This window comes from Catharus ustulatus, chromosome 2, assembly GCF_009819885.2.
Source record: "Catharus ustulatus isolate bCatUst1 chromosome 2, bCatUst1.pri.v2, whole genome shotgun sequence".
Lineage (NCBI taxonomy): Eukaryota > Metazoa > Chordata > Aves > Passeriformes > Turdidae > Catharus > Catharus ustulatus.
The window spans coordinates 98,308,542-98,335,695 of record NC_046222.1 but is presented as its reverse complement, the minus strand read 5'-3'; the positions used below and the strand labels follow the sequence as shown (position 1 = coordinate 98,335,695).

General features: G+C 43.8%; 2 protein-coding genes across 2 annotated transcripts; both read left to right on the top strand.

Moving 5' to 3' along the window:
* Positions 1-7,350: 7,350 nt before the first annotated feature.
* F7 (coagulation factor VII) lies at positions 7,351-12,600 on the top strand. Its single transcript, XM_033053590.1, has 5 exons — positions 7,351-7,574; positions 8,504-8,644; positions 11,044-11,150; positions 11,659-11,779; positions 11,970-12,600. Exons 1-5 carry the CDS (start codon positions 7,430-7,432, stop codon positions 12,506-12,508), a joined length of 1,053 nt encoding a protein of 350 aa, XP_032909481.1. The 5' UTR covers positions 7,351-7,429; the 3' UTR covers positions 12,509-12,600.
* Positions 12,601-14,864: 2,264 nt separating this feature from the next.
* F10 (coagulation factor X) lies at positions 14,865-25,438 on the top strand. Its single transcript, XM_033053589.1, has 8 exons — positions 14,865-14,923; positions 17,007-17,167; positions 18,572-18,596; positions 20,782-20,895; positions 21,467-21,607; positions 22,219-22,469; positions 23,259-23,376; positions 24,162-25,438. Exons 2-8 carry the CDS (start codon positions 17,078-17,080, stop codon positions 24,701-24,703), a joined length of 1,281 nt encoding a protein of 426 aa, XP_032909480.1. The 5' UTR covers positions 14,865-14,923; positions 17,007-17,077; the 3' UTR covers positions 24,704-25,438.
* Positions 25,439-27,154: the final 1,716 nt, after the last annotated feature.

Below are 27,154 nucleotides of genomic sequence, written 5' to 3'. Positions count from 1 at the left end.
GGACATCCTCCCTTATGTCCTCTGATGCAGCTCCTCATTGGCAGAGCATGGAATTCAAAGTCCCTCACTTAGGGTAAGGAGCCCTAAACATAGGCCAAAACATAAGTGTAGTACCATTATTCTCATACTGAATCCAAAACCACAGCATTGCATTGAAGAAGAAAATATCTCTGTCCCAGTTGAAACCAGAACAGTATCCAACCCTTATTCCATACCATTTGTGTCATGCCAGGTCCCACACCTCCAAATACCCCATCACCTTTTCCATCTTTTGATACCATTCTCTATGTCTATAGGTCATCCTTATAAAAGTCCACTGAATTAATTCAATCCATTATCTCAGTCTTCATCTTTCATCATAATTTTTCATGGCAGGAAAGATGTCACATGGTGTTGGATTGTTGCATGCTCAAACCAGTTCTGATTCCATCATCACTGTGCCACCATCAGTTGCATGATGTGAAGAGGGGACCCTTCCTTCAAACATCCAGTGCCAGGGTGCCAGGAGGAGCTGTGCTCCGGTACCAATCACTTCCAAAGCCACTTGAACACCTTCATCAGTAGCTCTTTATCAGTTACAGTATAGTGGGCTTTCAATCCTCTGGAGTCAGTGTGACTCCACATGGATCAATCTTGAGTCTCCCCGGTACTTTCTGCCAGAGGCTCCAGGTAGGACTGTCTCCCCCCTCTGTGGAGTAAAGCACATTCTTTATATCTTGTCCTGTGTTCAGACTGGCTCAAGGGCTACAGCATGAATATCTCTTGCTTGACTTGTCCACAGGCTTGTTGCTTGGGGCCCCAGTTGAAATCATTCTCCCTGGACATTTGAGAGAGCTGACAATCAGACTGCAGTTTGGAATGTGCATTCTCCAGATACCTGAAGTGCCTAAGAAAGTTTCTATTTCTTTCTTGCTAGTTGGTGGAGACATTGCTGTTATTTTATGAACACATCCACTGAGACGTGGCAACACCCTTCTCACCACTGTATTCCCTAGAGCTGCATCTCCTGTGCAGGTCCCTTTGACCTTTACTTTGTTTTATGGCAAAACTATTGCTCAGAACAATTTAGAATATTTTCTTCCCTTTCTCAAAAACTTCTGCTGTATTGCCCACACAATGATATCATCAATGGTGTTCTGGAGCTTCACCCTGTTCCACTGCCTCTGGATCCGTCCATGGCAGATGGTGGGGCTGTGCTTCTACCCCTGGGACAGCCAATTTCAGGTGTGCTGGACATCCCAAGTGAAATCAACTGGAGTGTGAGTAGCCCCGATGCTCGTTAACAGAATTTGAGTGGCTTCAGAACCTGTTGCTGGAATTTGAATCTGTTTCCTCCTCCTTCGAGTAGCAGTGCTTGTCACGGGGATTGGGGCTAGGCGCAATTATTAATAGCTCCCAGTAGATGGCTCCCGAAATACAAAGGGAAGCGCTGCTGGGAACACACGGGGTTAGTTTCGCAGCCAGCGGTTCTTATCAGATCAAAAGCCGATACGAGGAAGTACAGCAGAACCTGAGCCCCGAAGGAGCAGACACCAAAACAGGAATAAATGCTGCAAGTAAGGCATTGCATAACACAACCCTGAGAACAAGCACAACCACTCTGGTGGCAAATAAATCAGCATTGCGACCAGTGACTACTAAACCAATGCAATGAAGGCTTATAACAAACTTGTTTTTATACTCTCTGGTCAGATCAGAGAGTATAAAAACTCATCTCAACTTTCCAGGCCCTCTGCTGAGTACTAAGGAGACTGTCATAGTTTAATCCCAGACACCAACCAACTACCAGGCAATGCCAACCTCCCCATGAGATGAGGAGGAGAATCAGGAAAAATTGGTTTAAATAAGAGCAGCGTAATAACTGAAGCAAAATAACATACAATAATAGTAACAATACTAATGTAATAATATTAGTAGTATAAAAAGCAGAGATAGAGTGAGAGAAACAACTGATGTGCAGTATAATTGCTCACCACCCACTGACCAATGCCCATCCTACTTTCAAGCAGTGATCATCCCCTCCTAGCCGACTCCCCCCAGTTTACACACTAAGCATGACATTCTATTGTATGCAATATCCCTTTGGCCAGTTTAGTCACCTGTCCTGGCCATGCCCTCTCATTGCTTTTTGTGCAGCTCCACATTGGCAGAGGATGAGACACTGAAAAGATCCTGACAGGAGAAGCTCAGCAACAGCTGAAATACCAGTGTGTTATCCTTATTCTCACACTGAGTCCAAACCACAGCACTGTACAAGCTACTGAGAAGGAAATTTCCTCTATGCCAGGTGGAACCAGGACATTTGGGGTCTAAGACTGCAAGGGAGAGGAACTCTCCTTTAAAAACACAGCTCTTTAAGCAATGAACAGGTCCAGCTGAAGCTAGTAGGAAACACCTGTGTGATGAGATCTGTCAGTACAAAGTTCTTCAACAAAGAGTTGAAATGTAGCTCTGAAGTGACCCTTCTCAGATTCATCCCGATGGAGCCTAATTGCATTAATTTTCTTGGAAGAAGGATGGTCCCCATACGAACTGACCCTTGTTCCCAGCACTTGGGCTTCTTCCTGGGCTCTAAAAATAACTGCTTCTATTCCCAAGAAATAAAAGCACAACCTTTCAGGTTTAAGGGATGCTGGCAGAGGAAGGAAGGCAAAAGGAAAATACTGCATCAATCTAAGGATACACAGAATCTGCATATTATGAAGAAGGTGGAGGTTGCAGAGGGGCTGCGATGCCACTGTGGAGTGGCAGCCACCCCACTGTCCCTGGCAGGGAGATGCTCACCCTGTGTAAGGAAATAAAGGGAGTGGGGAGCAAAGATGCAGACTTGGCTGGCCTCAGGCACAGGAGGCAGAACTTCATTCTCTGATCTGCATGACTCATGCAGATAGATGGGGCTAGATCACTCCCAAGATGATGAGATAAAAAGAAATTTTCAAGCTTAGTTTTGGTCTTGCTAATCTGAACATGCATTTGCTATTTTCAACTCATTGCCACAGGCAAGTGAACAAGGAGCAAAGGCTGTGTTGGCAGGCTGAGAGGTATGGAGAGGGTTCCCAAAAATCAGCAGAGGGCTGCTGCAGCTTCTTTTGCATTCCAGTAACTGGCTTCCTTCCTCTGCCTGGGACAGGACATGTCATGTATTCCCAGATATCCCAGGAACAGGGCTGCTGGGAATTAGCCAGGCTGTGATCCAGAGAAGTGCCTGGATACCGCCTCTTGGGAAACTGATTTCAAAGCAGAATATCCAGCTGTGTGTACTGCCCCTAAACAACAGGACTGCATGGAAACAACAGCCAGGAGCCTGACTTTCCCAAACAATCACAACTTCTGCAAGGAGTTATGGTGAGAGTTGGCACGAAGTAAAAATCCAGCTATTGATTTCCTTTGCTGTAGCATTCAGATGCAAGGCTGACCCTCCTTCCTTTCCATGCAGGAAGGGGAGAACAGCCTGGAAAACACACCAGCCTTTAGCTAACGTTTCACTTCTCATAGACAAACATGCTCTTTACCTTGCTGCTATCTTAAGTAAATATTTCCCCAAGAATGTTGTCAGCTCTCCAGTCTGATGCCATTAATTGATTTCCATTAAATCAGGAGACTGCTTATGTTCCAGATAAAGTACTGTCTGCAGAGTGGCCCCTCAAGCCCTGGTAGCTTCTAGTGAAGTACAAATGGATCAGGCTTAGTGCCACTTCCAGCTGGTACAACCTGTGCAGGCCACATGGGTCTGGCAGCAAAGATGGAGAGAACCAGTGTAGGGTGTCTCTTGCTGGTTAATTAGTGTCTGCAAGCAAATTCAGGCAGAAGTGCAGAGTTTCAACTGGTGATAGAAAAATGGGAATAGATGGCAGTGGTACAATCATACTCAAAAGCATTGAAAGGCAATATCTTGTTTGCTGATGCACGGTAAATATGACATCACTGCTCTCTGCATGTGGTGCTATGTGGCCAAGTTAATTCCTGTCCTATGGATACAGGATCCTAGCATCCATATTTCCTTTTCCTTGAAAAGAAAAAAATGTGTTAAATGGAAAATGCAGGCCCAGGGTAGCAGCCTGCGTAACCAGCATAGCTTTTGCATGGGTCAGTAAAGCACACTTCAAAACCAAGGTCCCTGCTTCTGTGAAAAGGACACACTGCAGAATTTGCATGTGCCCTTCTGCTCAGCTTGCCAGGCTGTCATGGATCTTTTGCTGTTTCCATTACTTGCTGGCCCCTCCTCTGGCTCCAAGCATTTGAAGCTGAGCCCTTTGGCCAAACAGTCCTTGCTGAAATGTCAATACACTACCAGAACACTGGCTTGCAGGGTTCATCATGATTTCCAGGCAGTATGTGGCTTTGTTTCTCTGCTTTCTGCTACTGATCCCTCTTTCTCTGGATGCAGGTATGTTATAGGAAATAGCTATATTGTGTTTACTGGCAATGGACTCTTTCCCCTTTCCTGTTACTGAGATAATTTCCACTGCAAGTTTTGAGCACTACTGTGTGTTTGTCCTGTCTCTTGCTGTCCCTGTGCATTATTCTAAAGCTCTAATTTACTCTCAGCAATGGCTCCATGCACCTGCTCTGCCAACTAAGGAAAAGCACTTCTAGATTGCTAAATTAATTTGTTATCTTGGTGCACAGACAGCGGGCAAACCACTAGCTGTCTACATGAAGAAAGAAACTGGATTTACTGTTATTTCATGCAGAACTGGGACATTTTTCAAAGCAAAGCATCAATAGCCTGTCATTCAGCCAATGAGTAATTAAAGTAGGGAGGATCCAGCCTGTTTCAGTAGAAAGCAGAGAAGAGGTAGCTCTTCAGTTGTTCAGTATATATCCTAAAACCAGCTCCCATATTAATAAAGCAGACCCAGTGCTCTCAGATTCCCCATTAGCCATTGACTAGGTCTTGTTTGTTACAGTGAGGAAAGGTGGAAAAATAAGTACCAAATTCAGAAGTGATCAAATACAAATAAGTGGATAATGCCAAAAATGAGTGGATGGAGGTCCCAAGCTGTGTGCTGGTCCCTAGCCATAAGCTCAGGCATGCTCCTCTGTCAGAGTCTGTGTCCATGCACTGATACATGTGCCATGTATCTGCAGTATAAGGTTAATTAGAAGGCTTTAAGGAAAGCCAGATCAAATGCATACAGCCTGACTGAAATCAAAGCAGAAAGACACAGCTGACACTCCTATAATGACCAAATGCTTATGAAGCACCCAGGGATAAAATCAGTGTACTTTAGTAGTACACTGTACAGTAGTACAATACATTATTATTCTAAGTATCTTTGAAATACAGAGAGAAATTACCACTATTCTGCATGTAATTCAGCAAATATCTTGAATTGGAGACAAATGTTTATGGAGACATCTCACCTCACTTCAGACTGGAATAAACCCTCTCAGCATCTGTGACTGGGTGTATATTGGTGATGACACATGAGTCTGTCTTTCAGTATCCCTCAGGGCCCTTTCAGCAGGTAGAAGGTAACTCCCACTCTTCTGGAGAGAATGTCCTGTGTAAAGATAGAGATATGCATCAGCCCAAATCTACCCACAGGCAGAGGTGAAATAGTTAAAGGGCTGATATGTAAGCTGTCAGGAAGCTCCAGAAGTCCCCTACAGACAAAGGAGAAAAAAGAAAAATTAATAATTTCAATACTTTTTCTGTGCAGTACATGGAGCAAAATCATACAGCAGCACTTGGACTTCTTGTTCCTTATCCTGAATTATACTGGGAGTACACAGTTGTGTGATGTGCTTATTTCTTGAGGCTGAGGAGCAGGTCAGCATGGTGACCATGACAATGTTTCCAGTGCACACTTCTGCCAGTTGCAAGTTGATGCAGTTCTAGGAAATTATCTCTGCTGATGCCTGCTATCAAACCTATGTACCCAGTATCTTTCCAAAGCATGGTAGACACACACAAGAAGACCCCTTCATGGCTGTAGTCTGTGGTGATGGCAGGAGCCATTCACATGCTCCACTAGGAAATGCAGCCTTCCTATGTACCTTGAAATAACCTTTTCCACAGAATAAAATTAAAGATGATATATTAAAACAGTGGTCCATGAATTGTGGTCCACTACTGGTGGGATAAATCCCTTCTTCAGGTCCAACAAGTGGAGGGGTGTGAAATAACATGTGACTGTGGGTGAAGGCATGACTGTGGTCCACCTCTCACTGCGGCTGACTGTATCAAGTACAGAAAAAACAGCTTGTACCACGTACACCAGTGCTTGATAAAGTGACATGAGCTTTCCAGTACCATGTACACCAGTGCTTGATAAAGTGACACAGGTTCTCCAGCTGCTACAGCTATAGGAAACTGCTGCAGATGGTAAGATACATATGACATCCAAAGGTACCTTTGGAGTCACTGACATGCATACAACACACACACATACACCCCACCATTGTAACATGCCGTCTTCTTCTAAGCACCAGGATCTCTAAAATTCCTGTGTTGTCACTTTACCTGTGAGGCAAGCCAGAGAAAGAAGACTCTTTCACATCTGCCCATTTCTTTTCTAAAATATCTCAGAAAAAAGCCTGGGAAGCAGAAAAGCTTTCAGGGGAAACTGTCTCCCCATCCTCTCTGTCTGGCAAGCACAGCTATATGACAAGCAGAACATGACACTGGTTTTCAGTCTTTCTAAAGCAGGAAGAGGCAAGCAACGTTTTGCAAAGACAAAGACGAGCCAACAGCTTCTTTGAAGAGATAAAACTGGGGTCACTAGAGCGAGAATGCATTGAAGAAAGGTGTTCCTATGAGGAAGCAAGAGAGATTTACCGTGATACTGAAAGGACAGTAAGTAACACAGGGCTGGGTGAACACTCATTATCATAAGAAATCTCCCTACTCAAGAGTGTGTTTTGACACTTTAAAACACCAGAGTTAAAAAAGCACTTTGTGTTCCACTGTTTGCATTTTTCTTTTCTATTTACAGGGGTACACAGCAGCAGTGAGTTGCAGGAGGGCACACTGCATGGGTAATCCCAAGCAGTAACCATCTAGGGGATGGTGGGAAAATGGATGCTCTATAACACATCTCCCCAAACCCCCAGTAATGCCTGCCCTGAAAATACTTTAAATTATTGTATTGTGCAACATTTTTTTCAGTCAATCCTACCTCAGCTATAGAAAATTTATTTATGTGTGTTAAGCAAGGCCCTTATCTATTAGTATATGAAAATAATGTAGAACCTAGAAAATTTTTGGATATTAACTCTCACAAACTGTAAAGACAGAAGTGGCATCACTCTGATTGTCTGTAATCCATTCTGTGCAACAAGGGCTGTAAGACTTGAATTTATTCTTCTTTAATTAAATCTCACATCTTTTTCTTCCAGGAAGAGTTCTGGCTTATCTATTCTGGTACGATAATTCAGGATGTTCTAACAGCTGCTGAATACTCCCACTGCTGCAGCTCTTTGCATGAGCTGGACTGACACTGAATGTTTTACAGACCCTAACCAGTGTGCCTCCAACCCCTGTCAGAATGGTGGGATTTGTGATGACCAATTTCAGGATTATGTTTGCCGCTGTCCCATTGAATACGAGGGCAAAAACTGTGAAAAAGGTCAGCTGTGGCATAACTTAACAAAATAAAAATGTTGTTATTAATTCAAATGCAAGGCATTGAGATAAACAGTAGAAGTGATTATAATTCAGGATTTGGACTTGATAATCCTCATTGGTCCCTTCCAGCTCAGGATATTCTATGATTCTGCATCATTCTAGCTGTGACAGCTACTGTTCATATTGCTTTTGGTGTTGTGTGATGGATCTACCCAGACAGCAGTCAGGCACTGCAAGGCAGCAAGATACTTATTGCCCTATAATGACTTTGTAAAAAATAAAGAAAAATTGCATTTGCACACCATCTGAAAGAAAAGGAGGAATTATTTCCTACTCAGGTGCTGAAGTTATTTTGACTTAGAAGCTCCATGCAGTATGTAAGTGAGAACTGCACTGCATATGCACAGCACAAAGCCCAAAGGAAGGAGCCAGTGATTTATGAAGTTAATACACACCTTTCCACTGATTTCAGAGGACCCTGAACACTGAGCGTTACATCCTCAGAACACACAGTCTGGGCAAGGACTAGGCACTCATCAAGTCTAGGTAGACTGTCCCAACAGTTGCCCCAGAGCATCCTCCTGCTAAACAGAAAAATGTCAAAGAATTAAAAATTTTCAGTCATATTTTATGATGGTTGCCACACAATTACAATACCTCCATTCTTGAGACAGCTCAGGTACTGTATAAATGCTGATTGATATAATTTTAGGTATATATTTCTTAAGCAAAGGCTATTCTTCCCTAATCCCTGGAGATCTAGGCCTCGTTAGCCTTTAATGGAAGGTGCTTTTGATGAAATTGCTCTACATAAATCACAGAAATGTTTTTTCCTGCCTTGCTTTCCTGACAACATTCCAATTGCAAGTTATCAACGTTAAGCACAAAAATTCAAGTCTTGAATCCTAAATGCTCTTTCTCTGACTTCAGCTGTGGCTGACAAACTGAAGTGCATTTTTGACAACGGTGGCTGTGAACAGTACTGTACTGACAGGCAATCCAAAACACGACTGTGCTTCTGTGATGATGATTATACTTTAGCAAGTGATGGCGTGTCCTGCATCCCTCAAGGTAAGACTCTACCAACCTGATGCTAAGTCTAAGCTTTTTTTCTGGAAGAAAAGTTTTCAATGTCAGCACATGAAATACATAACCCTCAGATATCAGCTCCTCACCTCTTCTCCGTGGGCAGAGTCCCAAATTGTACATTTGGATTCTGGTGAAAGTTAGCCACCCCAGAAAAGCAGTTGTCAGCATGCCCACCAAGCAGAGATCCTTTTAGACTTCTTCCTGGTCCCAGAAGTCCACTCCTCTGGGATATGGGAAATTCAAGTTTGGCCATCCCACCTGCTCAGAGCTAGGAAGGAACTGAACCTGTCTCTTCCTTTGGGAACACGCTTACCACTAGTACAGTAGAAAGGAACTGAGCAGTGGAGACAAGCTCCTCACCCCTCACCAGGTGATCTAAATAAAGCAGGTCAGCAGGTGGTCAGGGATGTGGAGTCATGTTGAGTGGTATCTGGTGAGTGGAGGGGCTCTGAGGTTCACAAGTCCTTTTTTTTTATTAGCTTACACCCACGGTAGGAAAATACTTCGGGGGCAGATTTGTTTTAGTGTTGTCTCTCCAATCTGAAATTGTGACTAGATTTTTTACTATATTTATTTCAGCACAGGAGTAAAGAGAGGAAGAGGCCTATTAAAACCAAGGGAAAACAGTTAATTCCCTCCGTCCCTTCCTTCCTTCCTCCCTCCCTTCCTCCCTCCCTCCCTCCCTCCTATAGAAAATATCTCTAGATATTTCTTTCATCCAGCAAGGTAAATTTCAACTGGGACTAGAGTAGTGCAAGTTAATTTTTTTGCCAAGACATGAGCTAGCACCTGACCCTTTTGCAGATGCCTACTTGAATTACTTTATTAGAGGGAAAAGGAGACCGCTGGGGATTATGAACACAACAACATAATGGAGAGAACCACAGGGAGCATGCAAAGTAATTCTGAGGGGTGGTGCCCCCCTACACACACCTCAATGGAGCACTCATGCAGAGAGCTGGTAATGACAACCTAGCTCTCAACAGCAGCAATTTCATTACAAAAAAATGTCTACTAATGTGCTTACCCCTTATTAACAGATTCTATAATACCACGTGATGGGAAAGCTGCTTTTGTTAAAAGCTGAGAACAAAGAATTCAAAATTCCTCACAGGCTTTTCAGTGCATCTTTCCCTGAAAGGAAGATGTCCTTGTTGCTGCTTGCTTCTTGGGCACTGAAATAGCCATAGAATTGACCATGTGTTGCAAGTAGAAAAAACTGTGTAACTGCCAGGCTCGCAGCCCCTTCATTATCCCTCTGTCATCTCCCACAATGGCCCAAATTTTGTTGCCCTACACAGCATTAGAGACTACAGGTGTTATGTTTGTTTAATCTTTCACCAGCTGCCACCAAAAAGCCAGTTGTATTTCTCCATACCTTGCATGTACCTGTAAAACCTTGATGCTGTCTTCCTGTCAGCTGAAGTACTTATAGCTCCATGGAGATGTTGCATGCAGCTCATCAGAGTCTATAGGACCCTGGCTCCCAAAGAGGTAGAAAAAGAGCACTCCTCCTCACAGCGTTATCACAGAGTGAAGTGACTGCCAGACAGAAGGGATGGTGTGTTCAGTTGCAGCATAGACACGGGGCAAACAGGCACCCCCAAGGGCAGACCTTCTCCTTCACAGGAAAACTCAGCTGGGTGAAGGATGTACTGAAAACACCAAGACTTCCTCTACACTACAGCTTAACTGCATGTTCAGTCAGGATTCGGTTCTCTTGAACCAGACTTCACATGTTGGCTCAGGCAGAACAGAGATGTGCAGTCTGGAAGAATCCAGCAGGCTCTGGAGACAAGCAAATAAGGTGGTCTGGGAGAGGCACACCAGAGGGCAGTGTCTGCTTTTGGGACATCTTTGACTCTGCCTGAACAAAGGATGGTGAGATGCACACCCCACGATTAAGCCTCTGTCTCACCCTGCCATGGATGCTGTGCACTTGGTACAACTGACTTAAAGCCAGCACGGACAAGAAAAATGTGCAGACTACAGAGCTTGTCAGGGTCACTTCTGCACTCTAGCCTGCAGCCTACCTCATTGCATTCATGTGTATCTTAAGCAGGTTTGTTGTTTGTGAAGACCTATGGCAGGTGACTACATGTCAATGATGCTTTAAGGCCTGAACTTGAATTGTAAGAGCATTTCTGGCTGTTCTCAACAAAAAAGGACTACTTACCTGCTGTGCTGCTTTACATTATTTTTGAGAATCCACGCTCCTAGACTAGAAATAAGTTTTTCAGCTAACATAGCTTCACTGAAGACATTACACATTTTGCTGTGAATTCAGTACAATCAAATCCCACTTACTGCCTTTTGCTGCTCTGGGTTTTGGTGGTTTTTTGGGGTGTTGTTGTTGTTGTCTTCTTTCTTTTTTTTTCCAGTGAAATACCCATGTGGAAAAATACCAGTTCTGGCAAAAAAAAATTCAACTGTACATGGGAGAATAGTAGGTGGTTTGATCTGTCCTCCAGGTGAATGTCCATGGCAAGTGAGTTTTCAAAAATATTTTACTGCTTTTATTTTTAAAATTTCCTTATGAAATCACTATCTTAAATTCATTGCTTTAAATCTATTAGATTAAAAATTCATAAAAAGTACTATGTCCTGGTGACCAAATTCCTTATTCATCCCTAGCTAGCAGATTCACCTGTTTCACTTAAGCACCTTAGCCTTGTTCTTAGCCTGGTTTCATAGGAGTAGAATGGCAGCACAGCTGTCTCTGTCTCCTGACCCCTTAGTCCTTAACTGTACTGCCAGCAAGAATTTTAGTTGCAGCTTCCAAGGATACCCTCTGGGCCATAATATGTAGGGTCCATTCTACAAGATGAAGAAAACGTCCATGGGAAGACTTCCCCTGCTAAGTTGTCCATGCAGTCAGCATGGTATTGTAAAACACAGTTGCATAAAGGGACAGAAAGAAGCAGTATGAAACTCCTCTCTACTGAGGTTTATGTCAAGCACATTTGATGTAAGACAAACTTGCTTTACGTTGGCAGGCCCTTATAATGCAGGATGGGACAGAAAAGTGTGGTGGCACTCTGCTTTCCCCACAGTGGGTGGTCACTGCAGCTCACTGCTTGGAGCATATTCACCCTAAACAGCTTCGGGTGAGACTGGGTATGTATCTTCCCCTCCTCATCTCATCAAAGTGATGGCAGCTTCTCATCCTGATAAAATCAGAGTAGAAGGCTTTGACAATACAAGGTAATTGTCCTTAGAGGTGTCAGACTAGAAATACCCTATATCCTCAAATTTCTAAGGCATCAAGGAGCTACCTGACATGGCCTGTGATTAATAACTTTTCCAGGTGAGCACAAAATAAATGTTGATGAGAAAACCGAGCAAGAAAGCAAAGTCGCCAGGATGATCATTCATGAAGAATACAGGAATGGACAAGTCAATAATGATATTGCCCTCTTGAAACTGGAAACACCAGTGAATCTCACTGACTATGTGGTGCCAATATGTTTGCCTGAGAAGAGATTTGCTGTGTTTGAACTGTCCACCATCAAGTTCTCCACAGTAAGTGGATGGGGACGACTAATAGATGGAGGTGCCACCTCTTCTGTTTTGATGAGAGTTGATTTGCCACGTGTAAAGACACAGGAATGTGAAAAGGAGACCGATTTAAATATTACAGAGAATATGTTTTGTGCAGGAGACCTGTCTGGGGTTAAGGACTCCTGCAAGGGGGACAGTGGTGGTCCTCATGCTACAAAGTACAAGAACACTTGGTTTCTGACTGGGATTGTCAGCTGGGGAAAAGGCTGTGCTGTTGAAGGCAGCTATGGGGTTTACACAAGGGTATCCAAATACATCGACTGGTTGAGGAATCACATGGACTAATGATGTTGAGCCACAGCATTTCCAGGTCATGTTATTGCCCCCTAATCCCTCTGTACTGTTTTCCAATTGAAGAATTCCTTCATTATCTTAGATATTTGATACAGGCCATACCCACAATACTATTAAAGAACTGAAGTGAGCCTAAGGCCTTACGTACTTGAATATATAAAATAACTTCCCTCTCAGTGTTGTTTGTAAACTTGTGTATCTTGTCAAGCAAGCAAAGAATGACCGTAACAAATCAGACACAATGTCCCTCCTGTTCTGCATCCATTTCTGCGAAAGGTCAGAGCTAGATGCTGAGAGATAGACTGTCAGCAACACATCATGCAGACCATAAGCCTTCCTCCAGCTACTCCCTCAGCTTCTGGTAATCAGTGAAGTACAGACTTCCTGAGCCAGAAGTTGCATGAGATCGAACAGTCATGAATGAATGTGTTGTCCATAATTGTGTCCAATCTCCTTTGAACACATTTATGCTTCTGGCTTTCATAACTTCCTATGCTATGGATCCTGTAATATAATGATGAGATAGCAGAAACAAAAATAGAAAAGGTGTTCCTTTTAGCTTATGTTAAAGCAGCTTTTTCCCACAGTTGCAATGGCAACAAGGAGATTTGAACAGGAAGAACTGCATACACTCTCCAGGACAGTAAATCTGGGGAAAGATTGATTCCATATTTACAGGTCTGCTATGAAAACTTGATTTAAATCTTCTTGCACTAAGCATTATTGCTGTAAGGCTAGTAAGTGCAATATTTAACCCTATATTTAAGAGTGGTAAAGAATACCACTGATTTAATCTTATCTTTGCCTTGCTATTACGCTTGTCGATACAAAGAGCACAAATGAAAGGGAATGTTTATCAGTTGTCCAACATAATTTCAATTGTACTCTCCATCCTGAGATCTAAAACCAGAACAGGATAATTGTCTACCCCTCTGCAAAAACTGACCAAAGACCATTCACTAAAGTCTTAAGGCATAAATGACAGAACCTGAAGCTCTCTGAAAATACATACAGCTCAAAAATGTACTTTCTAACCTTAGCATGAAAACACTGAAAAGGTGAGGAAAACTCAACAAGGAGATTAGAAAACAGTTTAACTATCTCATGCAGAATTTATGCTCTAGATTGTTCAAATAACGCAGAATATCATGTCAATTACAAAAGCTTATTAGCAAGCAGGACACAATTGATCATACTCTTATTATTAGGAGGAAACACTGTCATCATACGGTACATATACTATGCAATACTGAACATCCTATAATCTGTTTTACCAACAGAAAGGAAGTTGTACTGTTCATTTAAGTAGTAAAATGAACTAAGAAAGGTAGCAAATTTCAGAGACCTGAAAAACAAGAGATGTTACAGTATACATACATACATGCACTAGAGGTTCTCCTTACTCCTAAAGAGAGTCCAGTCTCAAGGAGAAAGGCGACTGTAAATAGTGACCAGCAAATAAAGCTTCATTTTCATTTAGATGAGGTGCTCGGCACTATAAAACCATCCCTGACGACCCCTCAAGGTAGAATAGTTTGTGTTTTCCATGATCCACAAAATGATTTTTCCTCTGCAACACTACAGTGAAAATACTGATATTTATGAACAAATCATCTTGCAGGGAAAGGGTAAAACGCTGAAAGAGATCAGTACTAATAACTGCCGTACAAAGTGACTCTTTCAAAACAAATCTAGGTTTTGCATTATATTTTTAATACAGCAGCCTGCTTAGGAAAGCCGAGATGAAGGAGACTTTACGGCTGGCTCTGGAAGTGGCCTCCGCAGCGCACTGTGAACTCCCCACAAGAAAGGGGAGACTGAGGCAGTTTCCCCGGCCGAGGTCACAGGTCCGAAGCGCGCAGCCAGCAGGTCCCGGGCAGGGCTGGATGTGCAGGGGACACGGGCTGGGAGCGGCCCGGGCTGCTGAGGGCTGCGAGCGCGGCTCTGCCCAGCGCCGGGCCGGGGCCACGCCGGCTGCCTGAGGGGACGATTCACCTCGCTTCCTCCAAAATAAAGGGTGCAATTAGAAACAAAACAGAAAAACCCAAACCAAACCAAACCAAACCCCACGGCCTTGGGCTTTAAAAAAAATAAAGAGAAAAAAAAAAAAGAGCAGCCTCATCCCCTCGACTGAGAAATCCCGCCGCGGCTGTCACCCTGTCCCGGCGCTTCCGCTATTTCTGGGCAGGGTGAAGCAACGCGGCTTCAGTCTCACCCCGCCCGAGGGGGTGAAGACTTCGGCTGCCGTCAGTCCCGTCCGTCCCGTCCCGTCCGTGCCGCCGGCGCGGCCCCGGGAGCGCCCTCAGCGGCACGCCATGGCCGGGCGCCTGCTCCTGCTGCTGCTGCTCGGGCTGCTCCTGCTGCTCTGCGCCGCGCTGCCCGCCGAGCCCCGCGCTCAGGGAGGCGGTAAGGCAGCACCTTTCCCATATTGCCGGGAGCGGGGAATCTCCCTTCTCCACAGGCTGCGGGGGGAGGCGGGGGGCTGCCGGCTGGACGCCAGAGGCGATGGGGGGCGATGCTGCGGGCCGGGGCCGGGGAGCGGGCACTGCCCGGCTCGTCTGCCCCGGCAGGTTCGGTTTCCCCTGGGCTGAGGGCTTGTCAGCACCTGTGCCGACCCCGCACACCGCCGTAGAGCGGGGAGCTAAGCTCCGGGCCAGGGAGCTGCGGGGGGCAGCTCGGGGACGGTGTAGGAAAGGGATTGCCCGCCGTTCGCCCCGCAGAACAGCTGCCCTGAGGTGTTCCCGTGTGTGAGGGGAAACCTGGCCGAGGCTTGGCTGGATGCGCTTGGCCCTGGAGGAGCTGGGGCACGGCGGGGAGCGGGTCCATGCCCTCTTGTGCCACCAGTCAAGGCAGCATCAGCAAATAACTTTTCAAAAGCTGTTAACTCTTCCTTCGGTGAGTCTGAGTGCTTGGGGTTTAAAACAAGGTCTGTGGCATGTTTCTGGGAATATCCTGCTTCGGTTGACCAATGCCTGTTGCTCCTTGATGTCTCTAAAGAAGGAAGTGTGATGGAGAGCTTGGGAAAAGAATGAGCATCTTCAGAAAGAGGCTATTTCAAGTTTACAAAAACATCCACTTATGGGTGAAAGGAATATAGAGGAGATAACCCCACCGGCTGTGTCCTGTCACTTTCCTGTCACTGGAGAAAGGGATTTAAGGACAAATAAGATACTGGGTGAATGAACTAACAGTCGCTGAGCTGCAAGTTTTAAGTACTTTATGTAAGCCTTCCTTGAGAGGAGTCTTTTCAAAGTAAGTGGGGCTCCAAATTATGCGTGGGATTGCTTGATATAAATAACGCAAACAGAACTTGTCTCGCTGTAGATGATCCACCAATTTCAGTGAAAGCAGAATAGGTCTCTGTGCTCACTTGGAGGATATTAGGATGTATAATTACTATTAGCAAGTTTATTTATCTTTGAGTAACTAAGCTGCATGAAGAATGCTCCAAAAGGAATGTGCAGGCCTCCCAATGAGCATAAGCCATTGTCCTTGGAGTCACATCTGCAGCGCACTCTTCCACACTCCAGCCTGTGATTGGAAGGTATTTCATCAGTGTAAATCTCAGGTGATAGAACTCGATTAAATGCCAACTTCCAAACTCTACACTTTCCTAGAACATATACTCTTTACAGGGTAATTGGCAACTTATTTACTCCAGTGCTGTTTTAATTTTTCCTGCACAAGGGACTGGAGAGTAATGCTATTGTTCACAGAGGGAAGTGCCTGCAATGAGTTTCATGTCTTTGATCCTTAGGTTTAAATCAACAGCTACCTGAATCTTGAATTTCAAGGCAGCAGGTTTCAAGCTTCTGTAACACCAAGCTTTTCAAAAATAAAACAACTGAGCAAACTGACTTCAGGCTGTATTTTCCTGCTAAAGCTGATGTTCGTTTACTCCTGCTCTCTGTAAGAGCTTATCAGGCAGCTGCTTTAGCCCTATATGCACATAAATCAGGGAGGTAGGAGCATTTCTACAGGCAATTGGGAGGTGCTGTTAAGAAGTCAGGGAGATCCCAGGGCAGTGCAGTGGGATTTCCAGCTTCTAGAAGATACATGGCTGCATCTTGAGTGGCATTTAGTTTCTTTAACAGACGCCCCTGGAGCAGACAGTGGAATTGTCTGGTAGTCAACTTTAAAAACAAACCAAGGAATGCAATCTTCCCAGCGTTATGGGAAAGTAATTCCATTCAAGAATGAGTCTTGAGCAGGAACAGCAGGAATATAAGCCCTCACTGGCAGCCTTTTCAAAATTAAAAATAGTGGGAGAGAATTTTGGGCTCCTACATTTTGTTCTGAGGATACGGCTTCTCAGACAGTCTTCTCTCAGAGACCTGGGATGTATCAGCCTATGTGAGGACTAACCTCACAGGTAATGTTGTGTACAGGTAGTGTGGTCTGTTTTGGCTTTGTTTCTACTTCACTCATTTGTTATGACTTTTCCACCATCAAATGTTACACACCTGTATAATTTGTCTCTGTTATCTAGTATTCATCAAGAAACAAAATGCTGACAAGTTTTTGGAAAGAACAAAACGGGCCAACTCTTTCTTTGAGGAAATGAGAAAAGGGGATATTGAAAGGGAATGCAATGAGGAGCGCTGCTCAAAAGAAGAAGCAAGAGAAGCTTTTGAAGACCAGGAGAAAACTGTAAGGATGAACTAATGTGAAACATAGGTCTATATATTTCATGTTTAAAAACTACTATTCAAGTCCTTTGAGCTGGGCATCAAAAAACTCACAAGTTGTTCCCAATCACTTAACACAAAGAACCAGTGACTGATTGTGGATGGAATTGCTAAGGCAATAATCATCCCATAACAGTCTTAATTTAGCTCTTGCATGGCCAGCCCATGTTAAATCCTCCATTATTTTACCTGTTCTGATCTGTTTAATAACCACTGGAAGTTATTTGATCTTCAATGGCTTTGTTGTTACCAGTGTTGAAAATGCATTCACCCTATCTGGGTTACATACCTAAGTGCCATGACTGTGGTCAAGGCAGCCCATGGGATGTCTGAGAAGGCAAATGATGACGTGGAACCTCATGAGGGAATTTCATTGAACTTATCTCAAGCAGTTTTGCTTGTAATTTTGTAGCTCTCTTTATCAGAATTGAGAGAATGTATACTGTGAACATGCCTTAATGCCTTAAATGCCTTAATGTTGATTGGAATGAAGTTTGTGTGACTCTTGTGTCACCTGCCCTACCCCAATGGCTCAACTTTAGACAGAAATGTGGTTTGTTCCCGAGCTGAAGGGAAAGTTAAAGAGATGGGGCAGCTGTGTGGACTGGAGTAAGTAGAAAAAGTGATACTGCAGACATAGACTGTAGCTATATGGCTGTTTAGAACTCCCCTGAAACTGGAGCTAAGGCCAGAGTCACTTCACTTTAGCATTACTTGATGGCAGAATGTTCTTGGAGTGGCCCTGAGGTGTCCTGGGTGGGGAGTCATGGGTGCATCACCAGTGTACTTCAGACCATAAATGTTGACTTAGCTATAGAAGAACCAGCACAGCCTGTTCTGCCTGGTGACCAGATGTCACTGGAAAGGACTGTCATGGACAAACAGCATCCTGGAGTCCTCAGTGTAGACAGAAAGGAAAGCACAAATCTGACAAAATGTTTTTAAATGTCAGGGTTTGTGAGGTCCTGATTGATGGGAGTCTGAGGTGGGGATCAAGACTGAGAATTTGGCATTACAGGAATGTAAGTAAATTCTGTCAAAACTGGTGGGAAGATAATTATGCAAGAAATCAAGTGGTTTATGCTGAACGGGTCACACTGGAAAAACTCGAAGAAATTTCAGATGTTTCTGAAAAATGTATGAAACACTTTTCTGTAGAGCTGGGCATCATATGGATGATATGATTTTAAGTTATTAAATGGTAATGATGGGCTGCAAGGCACTGTGTGTATCTACAATGCAAATATTTCCTTTAACAATTGTTAGCTGCAAGTATCCTGTGTATGAAAAGTCTAATATTTGTCTGAGGAATTCCGTAATTCTTATCTATTTTCTTTTTTTCTCCGTTTCCCACATTTACCCGTAGGAGGAATTCTGGAACATCTATGTAGGTGAGAAACACTCTGTATTTGTTTAGAAGATTAAGCTTCCTTATTGCAAGGTTTGAAAGGATGCACCTCTTAAGTAACCCCTCCCTTGCTTCCTCTCTTTTCACTCTGGGGCACCCTCATGTTGTGTTTCCTCTGAAAAAGGAATCTGATTTGCTGCCTGCTTGAACCCAATTGCTTCATTTGAAGGCAAGGTTCAGCTGTCTCCAGTTGCTCGGCTGACCTTTGTCCTCTCAAAAAAAGAACAGTGGTCCTTCACGTGCAAAGGACAGTGAGGAGCAGAAACTGTGTGTGGGACTGCCAGATAGTTTTCCTTCAGAGGGGCAGCCCCAGATGAGAGAATCCAAGATGCAAAGAATCACAGCTAAGGGTGTCTCTTAAATGCCATAACCAACACAAAGTTAAATTGCATTGCATAGTCTGCATTTGCTGGTTTCCTGTCACCTTCCATGCCAAAATGTTGTTGATTCCTGTCTTAAAGAGCACTTTTTGGGTTGTGTTTGTTACAGAGCTGTTTGGCACTCAAGGAAATATATGCCAGTAGACAGCAGATACTACCTAATAGTTTTCTGGTTTTTTATCTAAATATGTGAGTTTTATTTATTAGGGTTCTAGTGTTTGTAAGCACTGTGCAGGGACAGTTCTTTAATGTATTTAGTGTTTGATAACATGTTGTCCAGAAAGTATATGTCCAGTTTGCACACTAGGAAGAGTACCGCCAAAATGTTGACCAAAGGCAGCTCAGCTTTGTCTTTTGGACTCTGCAGAAAAATGAAAACTGTTGCCGTGAAGAAGACACAGACTTTCACAATCCTCTGAGCGGGCGATGAACTCTGCAACCTACAGCCTAAAATTTCAAGCAAAAGCTGTGTCAGTGTTACAGTAAACAGGATTGGAGTATTTCAAACCATTTTCTTCTGAGAATACAAGCAGCAGAGTGTCAGTGCCAATGCTCTTCGCAGAAATGTTAGTTTTCATACATTTTAAACCACAAATGCTTTATGGGTGTTCAGAAGTATTGAAAACCACAGCTACGTTCAGCCAACTTACTGGAACAATTTGTTCTGGCTTCCTTTTTTAGTATGGGATTCTGCAATTCATGCAATATTAGTATAAAACTCATTACCACAGATGCAACTACAGTGTAGGGTAACACTAAATAAGTGTTTTCTAGCAATGGGATGCTGCTTAGCTAAGACCACTACAGAATAGAGAGCTATGGCACTGAAGAGGAGGCAGAAACCAGAAGATGTAGGCCTTCAGTCTATTTTTTTGGTTAATGTTGGTCTTGCCTTCTCTCTGTTAAGCTTGTATATCAGTTTCTAGAGTCTCCATGGCTGGAGCATTTGGAGAGCTATTGGTTTTGGCCACACGCAGGTAGAAAAGAGATCTTGATGTGTGGTTGCAGTACACAAAGCCCAGCAACTGTTCCCTGTGGCAGGCAAAGCTGCAGTAGATGAGGTCACAGTCCAGAAATACCACACAGGGAACATGCTGGATCCTTAGGATGAGTAGCTTCTTACATGTTGTTTCTGCTAGGGCATTGCTGTTTCAGCTGCCCCAAAGAGGGGCAGAACAAGTGGTAAAATAGGGGCATAAGAGCATGCTATCTAAAGCAGCAAATTATCCATAGTCACTTTTCTGGATATCCTGCATTTTGTATGAAACAGAGCAAGAACTACAGGGAAGTACAAGGCAGAAGTTCAGAACCTTTAGGCAGTAATTGCAATGCAGAAATGTCCTGTCAGCTCTTACAGGCTTCACTGTATGTATATTCTGACCACAATCACGGTATCAAAGAATACTCTGAGTTGGAAGGATCCACATTGAGTCATGGATCATTCTTAAATGAATGGCCCATACAGGGATCAAGTCTGCGACCCTGTCCATATTAGCACCATGCTCTAACCAGCTGAGCTAATCTCTTTACCTCCCCACAAAAAAAGGCTTGTGAATGCATCATTATACAGTGGCCACTAAAAAGAGATTGCAAAACTGAGGATGTGTAAATGAATCATTGCAGGTTTAAAATTATTACATTTATACTGTTTATTCCATCTGGAATGTGGATACTCACAGGATTTATATTTTAAAAGGAAGGAAGCAAGATGGCTTAAGGAAACTAAGAGCTGTTCGCTGAAGATGCTTGCACACTTAAAGTAATTTGGATTTTGGTTCATTTTTGCAGATGGGAACCAATGCAGTTCAAATCCTTGTCACTATGGTGGCCACTGTAAAGATGGAATTGGTTCCTACACTTGCACCTGCTTGGATGGTTATCAAGGCAAGAACTGTGAATTTGGTAAGTTTCTGCTTTAGAGAGCTGTGGTGCTGAACTTCCCAGGGAGCTTTGCAAGGGGGCATGTTTTACATGGAAATCCTTCCTGGGGCTCACTTCTGTGGCATAGAGCTGCCACCATGGCCTTGCCACAGGAAGGAGTATCATTAGCCCAGAAGTAACAGTGGGAGTGTGGAACTGAGGTTCAGTCAGAGGACCGAGGGGAGTGACGAGGATTTGAGTTTTTAGGGCAGGAGGGAGAAATCATGTGAGGATTTACACCATTATGTTCTCTGTTAGTGTTTTGTGCATTCTTTGCCTGACAATTTGTCTCTGCTTTTCTGAGCTCACCATGCCATGGCCACTGGGCACACTTGGACTTGGAAAGTACATTTGGTGTGCTGGATGCAGCTGCTTTGTAAGGCACAAGCTGATGTTCAGCATTCACATCAGTTAATCCTAAAAGGGGCTTCGGGTGCTTGGCAGGTGAAGACACAGATCCTGTTTAAAGAGTGTGCTTTGTTTTGGAGAATCTCCAGATCTTCTGTGAAGTCAGTGTTTATGTACAGTTTTTCTCCCACCATGTCTTTTATAGTCATACCAAAGTTCTGCAGAATAAACAACGGGGACTGTGAGCAGTTCTGCAGTGTCAGGAGAGATGTACGGAAGGATGTAGTGTGTTCCTGTGCAGATGGGTATGCTCTAGCAGAGGATGGCAAGAGCTGTGTTGCAAAAGGTATGAAGCCATGTGATAAACCAATAGCACTGGTGGTGAGACTTGTTTCACAGTTAAGGGATGTCTTGGTTTACAGTTGAAGAATGTCTTTTGAACCACCAGTATCCTACATGACATAGACTCAAGAGTGAGGCCAAGTGCTTTGTATTTCAAAAGCTTTCCATTTGTGAGGTGCTCTGATGGAGTGGATCAAAATCTAAGTGATTTTCAACCCTTTGCAAGGTGCCTCTCAGCAAATTACCAGAGTAAATTCCACTGTTATCGGGAGAAAAATAATTGCAGTAATAACACATTTTTTTAAGTATTAAATGCCACATACAACAGTAGCCTGCAAAATTTTCCTTTCAAAATCTTTCTTTTTTATAGAATCTAAAAAATTCTATAGTTGTAATTAGTGCTACTTAGGCCTGTATATTTTTGCACTCTTATAAAAAGACTGGTCAGAGGTGTAAAACATGTGGTCATTATGTTGCTATTTATATCCTTTGAAAAATTACAAATTGCTCTCATGAGCCAAATTACTCCACTCTGTTTCCTTGGCATCTCCAAGAAGTTTTCTCTCATGCTGGCATTTCTCTCCATATTTAATACTATCATTCTTCTCTTTATAGTAAAATACCCTTGTGGAAAAATTTTTGTGCCAAGGAACAAAAGGTCTGTTCTTTCACCTGCTGACTATAGCAATGGAACAAGTGATCAGGGAGACCCTCCTGCAAACGAAACCAGCACAGAGGAGTACTTTGCAATTACCACAGAAAGCCCAACCCTTCCACCTAACAACAGAACAAGCAGCAAGACTCCCTATGTCGATACCAGGATAGTTGGTGGGGATGACTGTCTTCCTGGCCAATGCCCATGGCAGGTAAGTGGAGGGGGTTGTGCCCTGCATGTGGGCAGAGCTGTCTCTGAGGGAAGATGAGCAGTGGCTCCTTCCAGCTGGTTGCCTTATGAACGTAACCCATGTGGCGTGCCAGTGGCATGAGATGTATGGATGCAGCTGAACTGGGTGGCCCTGGGCACTTGGATGTGCTGCTCTGCAAACTGCAGCCTCATGGTGTCAAGAAAAAGCTTTGTGCCACTTGAGATGGAACTGCCTACCCAACCCCCAGAGAGGACTTTTAGATCATGCTGGTGTCCCAGGCCATTTTTGCAGGTTATATTTTAGTTCTGTCAGAGAAAATCCACTCAGGCAGCACTCCCAAGAGCAGGGTGATAAAGCAGATAAAGCCAGCTTCACAAAGACACCCTCATGTCTCAGTTCTACTCTTGAGTTTGGGCTGGCCAAAATGAATTCCTGCATTTGGGACATTGTTTGGGGGGCTAAGTCCAAGGAATGGACTGATGCAAAGTCTGCACTCTGCTGCTCAGTCAGTCAGTGCCTGAGGGACATTGCTCAGCAATTGGGGGTGAGGTCATGTGGAAGCCAAATGTTAACTTCACATAAAGACAATCGAGGCTCTGTAGCAGTAGAAGTCAATCTGCAGTAGCCTCTGTACTTGGGAATGCAATACTAGGAGAGACCTGCAGGGCTACGTGTACATGTTGCAGTAAGAAACATCTCTGTAGTGTGCAGAGAAATCAGTTAGCTCTTTATAGCTCATTGACATTAAACTGCACTTCTTCCTTCTGCCCTTACCTTTTTGCTTCCCAGGCTGTTCTGTTAGATGAGCAAGGAGAAGAGTTTTGTGGTGGAACTATTCTGAATGAGAATTTTATACTTACTGCAGCTCACTGCATAAACCAAACCAAAGAAATCAAAGTTGTTGTTGGTGAGTGATTATTTCTTTTCCTCCACTGAGGTGGGAGTATCTGTTGTGCCTAACCTTCTGTGCCCTAAATGTCCTGTGAGATGTACTCATGATTCATTAAGGTTTGTTAGCATTTTGCTGTTCTTTATACTTTCTTGTTATTGTGAACATCCTGCTTTGTGACAACAGGAGCATCTGATATGGAAGGTGACAATGGGGCCTCTCTTTCTTTTCTATCAGCTAGCTGGAAGTGATTACAGTCAAATATTCTAGAAATATTGATTTTCAATATGTTCAGCAGAGCAGTGCTTCTGTAGGAAGCTCATCATTCCTGGCACTTCAGAAACATCCAGATTTGTTTCTGCAGGAACCCTCAGGAAACCTATGATTTACTGAATAGAGCACAAAAGAGTAAATTCAGGTTTATCAATGCTTCCCTTTCGAGCCGGCACACAGGATCAACACAGCTTCATCTTTGCACTGTTGTAGTCCAGACCTTGTTCTCTTCTCTAAGCCAGGCTCAAGCTCCTCTAAGTGCTTCCAGACCACGTTGCATTAGTTTAGCTGAATCAAGTTACACCTTTATGTAAACTGGTACAAAAATCTCAATAGACCAAATCTCAGGACCCAAGCTGATCCAGTTGCTGCTGAGAAATATTGCCATACCTGTTTACAGTTTCCTTCTGGGATCTAAGGTCCTGGGCAAAGTACTCAGAATGAATATACTGCTTTTTTCCTCTTTCAAGATTGTTCTTAAATTCTTATCCTTTCTCCACATTAATGATCCATTTAATGCTCTTGTACAGGTGAAGTGGACAGAGAGAAGAAAGAACAGTCTGAATCAATGCACACTGTGGAAAAAATGCTTGTACATTCCAAATTTATTCTTGAGACTTATGATAATGACATCGCCTTATTAAAGCTGAAGGAACCTATCAGGTTTTCGGAGTTCATCGTTCCAGCATGTCTCCCCAAAGCAGATTTTGCTAATGAAGTTCTGATGACCCAAAAATCTGGGAGGGTTAGTGGCTTTGGGCGTGAATTTGAAGGTGGTCGAAGATCCAAGAAACTGAAAGTGCTCGAAGTCCCCTACATAGATAGGAACACTTGTAAGCAATCCACTAACTTAGCTATAACTGAGAACATGTTCTGTGCTGGTTATGAAACAGAGAAAAAGGATGCTTGCCAAGGAGACAGTGGTGGCCCCCATGTGACCAGATATAAGGATACTTACTTTGTGACTGGAATTGTTAGCTGGGGTGAAGGATGTGCAAGGAAAGGCAAATACGGTGTCTACACCAAACTGTCCCGGTTCTTGCGTTGGGTTAGAACAGTCATGAGTTTGTAGTGGTGGTGCGTGCCTTGATCCTTCTTGTTAACTGCCAAGGTGCAGGATTGGTAATGGAACTTTCTTTTCCTGCACATCTGCTAAGTTTCTTTTGAGATCTGATTCCTTAAAGTTATGGTCTGCTTCCATTTGTATTATTCTTGGCTTTAGAGCACATCTCTGTGACCTGTGGAGGTGCTTGGACTTGTTGAAAGAGGGAATTTTCCCAAGCCAAAAGGCTGCTGAGTGGTGTCTTTGGCTTCATTATTTATCAATGACCATTTTGTTTGCTGTCTGTTGACACGAGTGCTCCTACCAGAGGCTCCTAAACATGTTCTGCACAGTTACTAATCATGATGAAAGCCGGAAGGATGGGTGTAAGTTAATGCTCATATTGCAGCCATCTGGCTCAAGAAGGAGGTTGTCCATCCTGGACCCATCTAGTTTCTACTTTTAGTTGTGTTCAGAAGATTATGTCAGCAGAGGATTTTGTGTGGCAAAAGCTGAGACACAAGTAATCAATCTATGTTTGATGCAATATAACCACATCTTCCACAAAATGTCCTGATCTGACCACAGCAGCTCATTAAAGAAGGTTTTTGATTTATAAGGATTGCACGTCGCTTTAGTTTTATTTGTTCTTGCTCCTCATCAGAAAGATATATGTGCATGGTCCCTATTTTGCATATCTTGTTCTGGATTGTATATGACCTGGTATTGGAAAGCTCCTTGCAAGTGGATTGTTCTAGATATTTCTGTTACGTGCTTTAGTGATGTACACAAGACTTTGAAATAAATCATTCTTTCTTTTTTGTTCTCCTTTGCTTGGGTTTTTGTCAAATAAAACCCCATCAGCGTCTCTTCCCCTAATAATTCTAATGGCTTTTCCAAGGCTCATTGAATCTCATATGCTCTCCTGTACTCTGAGGAACACAGAACATCATTTGACCCTGCTACATCTGTCTCAGGCTTTGAACTGGTACTGGCTCCTTTCACCTAGCAGATGCTGTGGCAAGCAGACTGACAAACTGAAATAAAACTCTGCAAACAGGTGGAATTGCTGCAGTCAGGACTAATTGTGGGCAGGAAAGTGAATGGGCAGGTCAGTTATCCTAGGTAACATCAAGCAGGTCAGCTTGATGGTCTTGACCTGTGTAACTCCTCAGTGGCCTTACTTCAGTGTTTACTGAGCAGTGTTTGTTCCCTGAGCTCTTCTGTCCCCTGGATTCCTGTTCAAATCCTTTGTCCCACGGGTACTGTGCCTTGTGCTCCATCTGGGTGAAAGATCCCTCTTCAAAGGAAAACCGCAGGTCTGGGTCCTACTCAAATCCTACATACTCTTGCTAAGGGCTTTCTTCTACTTTAGCGGAGCTTGAGGACAGAAGCAAAACACAGACTGGGCTGTGAAGGTGTTCAGGTTGCTGAAGGCATCACTTCCTGTCCATTGCTCTTTCTGTGCCAGCATCTCTGCCATGTTGAGAGAACATGAGTGAAACATCTGTTTCCCTCTGGGCCCCTATCAAAGGTCATAAACAACCCTAGGACGTTCAACAAAAGGAGAAATCAAAGCACACTCTTTTGTTTCCCATGTAGACAAATGATATGGGAGCAATTTCACCTAGCAGATTTGAACATCTTGCAAAATCCAGGAAAGGGACACAGCACACAGCTGCTGAGTAAACAGGTGGATTTTAAGATACCGGAATTCCCCCTGGCAAGCAGACACATGGCTGGCTTAGGCAAAAGCTGGCATGTACCAAGGATGGTGGACAGAGAGGCTGTAAGCTACCCTCTAGTGCTCGGGCTTCTTCTGCCTTCAAGGAAAAGCCAATCCTGAGACCCAAGGGAAGTAAAGAAGGATGGTAAGTAAGCCCCGTGACTAGAGAAGCCCTGCAGTAGATTTTCCCAGGAGGACACTGAAGTCTCTGATGTGGTTTTCTTCCAGAGTGGGAGATGTAAGTAGCTGTCAGGTGTGCAGCATGATGGGGGCTGCCCTATGGAGCCAGTGTGGACAAGCTGCCCTTTGTTATGGCATCCTATAGCATGGGAGAAAATGACACTGCAGCAGGCTCAGTGTCCAATGGGAAGCAACTTTCCAGGTAGCTTCTTCCCTGGAGCCTTGGCCAACGTGCCAAAATTAAAATAGAGGTCAACTTGATCCCCTGTTGGCTCAGTAGGCTGGGCTGGGTGACCTTGGCAGCCTTTCCAGGTGAGCAACACAAGCAGAGTGTCTCTGTCAGGATCATGCCTTTGTGCCCTGGACTAGCATGGCAAGAACAAGCTTCCTGTGTACTGCTCCATGGCACAGGTGACTCAGCTGGCAGGATTGTCTTCCATAGCCTGCTTCCCAGACCACAATGCCCTGTCAAGAGCTGTCCCCTTGGAGTGGTTTCAACAAAAGAAAACAGGTTTTACATGCTGAAACCCTGTCTTAGGTTGCAATGTAAGGTTAAAAAAAAAGTATGTATTTTA

Excerpts from the sequence above, each read along its gene's own strand:
- F7 (XM_033053590.1), top strand. The coding sequence starts at position 7,430 with ATGAGCTGGACTGACACTGAATGTTTTACAGACCCTAACCAGTGTGCC. Across the intron at positions 7,575-8,503 it reads GGGCAAAAACTGTGAAAAAG|CTGTGGCTGACAAACTGAAG; the intron begins GTCAGCTGTGGC and ends CTCTGACTTCAG. Across the intron at positions 11,780-11,969 it reads ACAGCTTCGGGTGAGACTGG|GTGAGCACAAAATAAATGTT; the intron begins GTATGTATCTTC and ends TAACTTTTCCAG.
- F10 (XM_033053589.1), top strand. The coding sequence starts at position 17,078 with ATGAGAAAAGGGGATATTGAAAGGGAATGCAATGAGGAGCGCTGCTCA. Across the intron at positions 21,608-22,218 it reads CAAGAGCTGTGTTGCAAAAG|TAAAATACCCTTGTGGAAAA; the intron begins GTATGAAGCCAT and ends TTCTCTTTATAG. Across the intron at positions 23,377-24,161 it reads AGAAATCAAAGTTGTTGTTG|GTGAAGTGGACAGAGAGAAG; the intron begins GTGAGTGATTAT and ends GCTCTTGTACAG.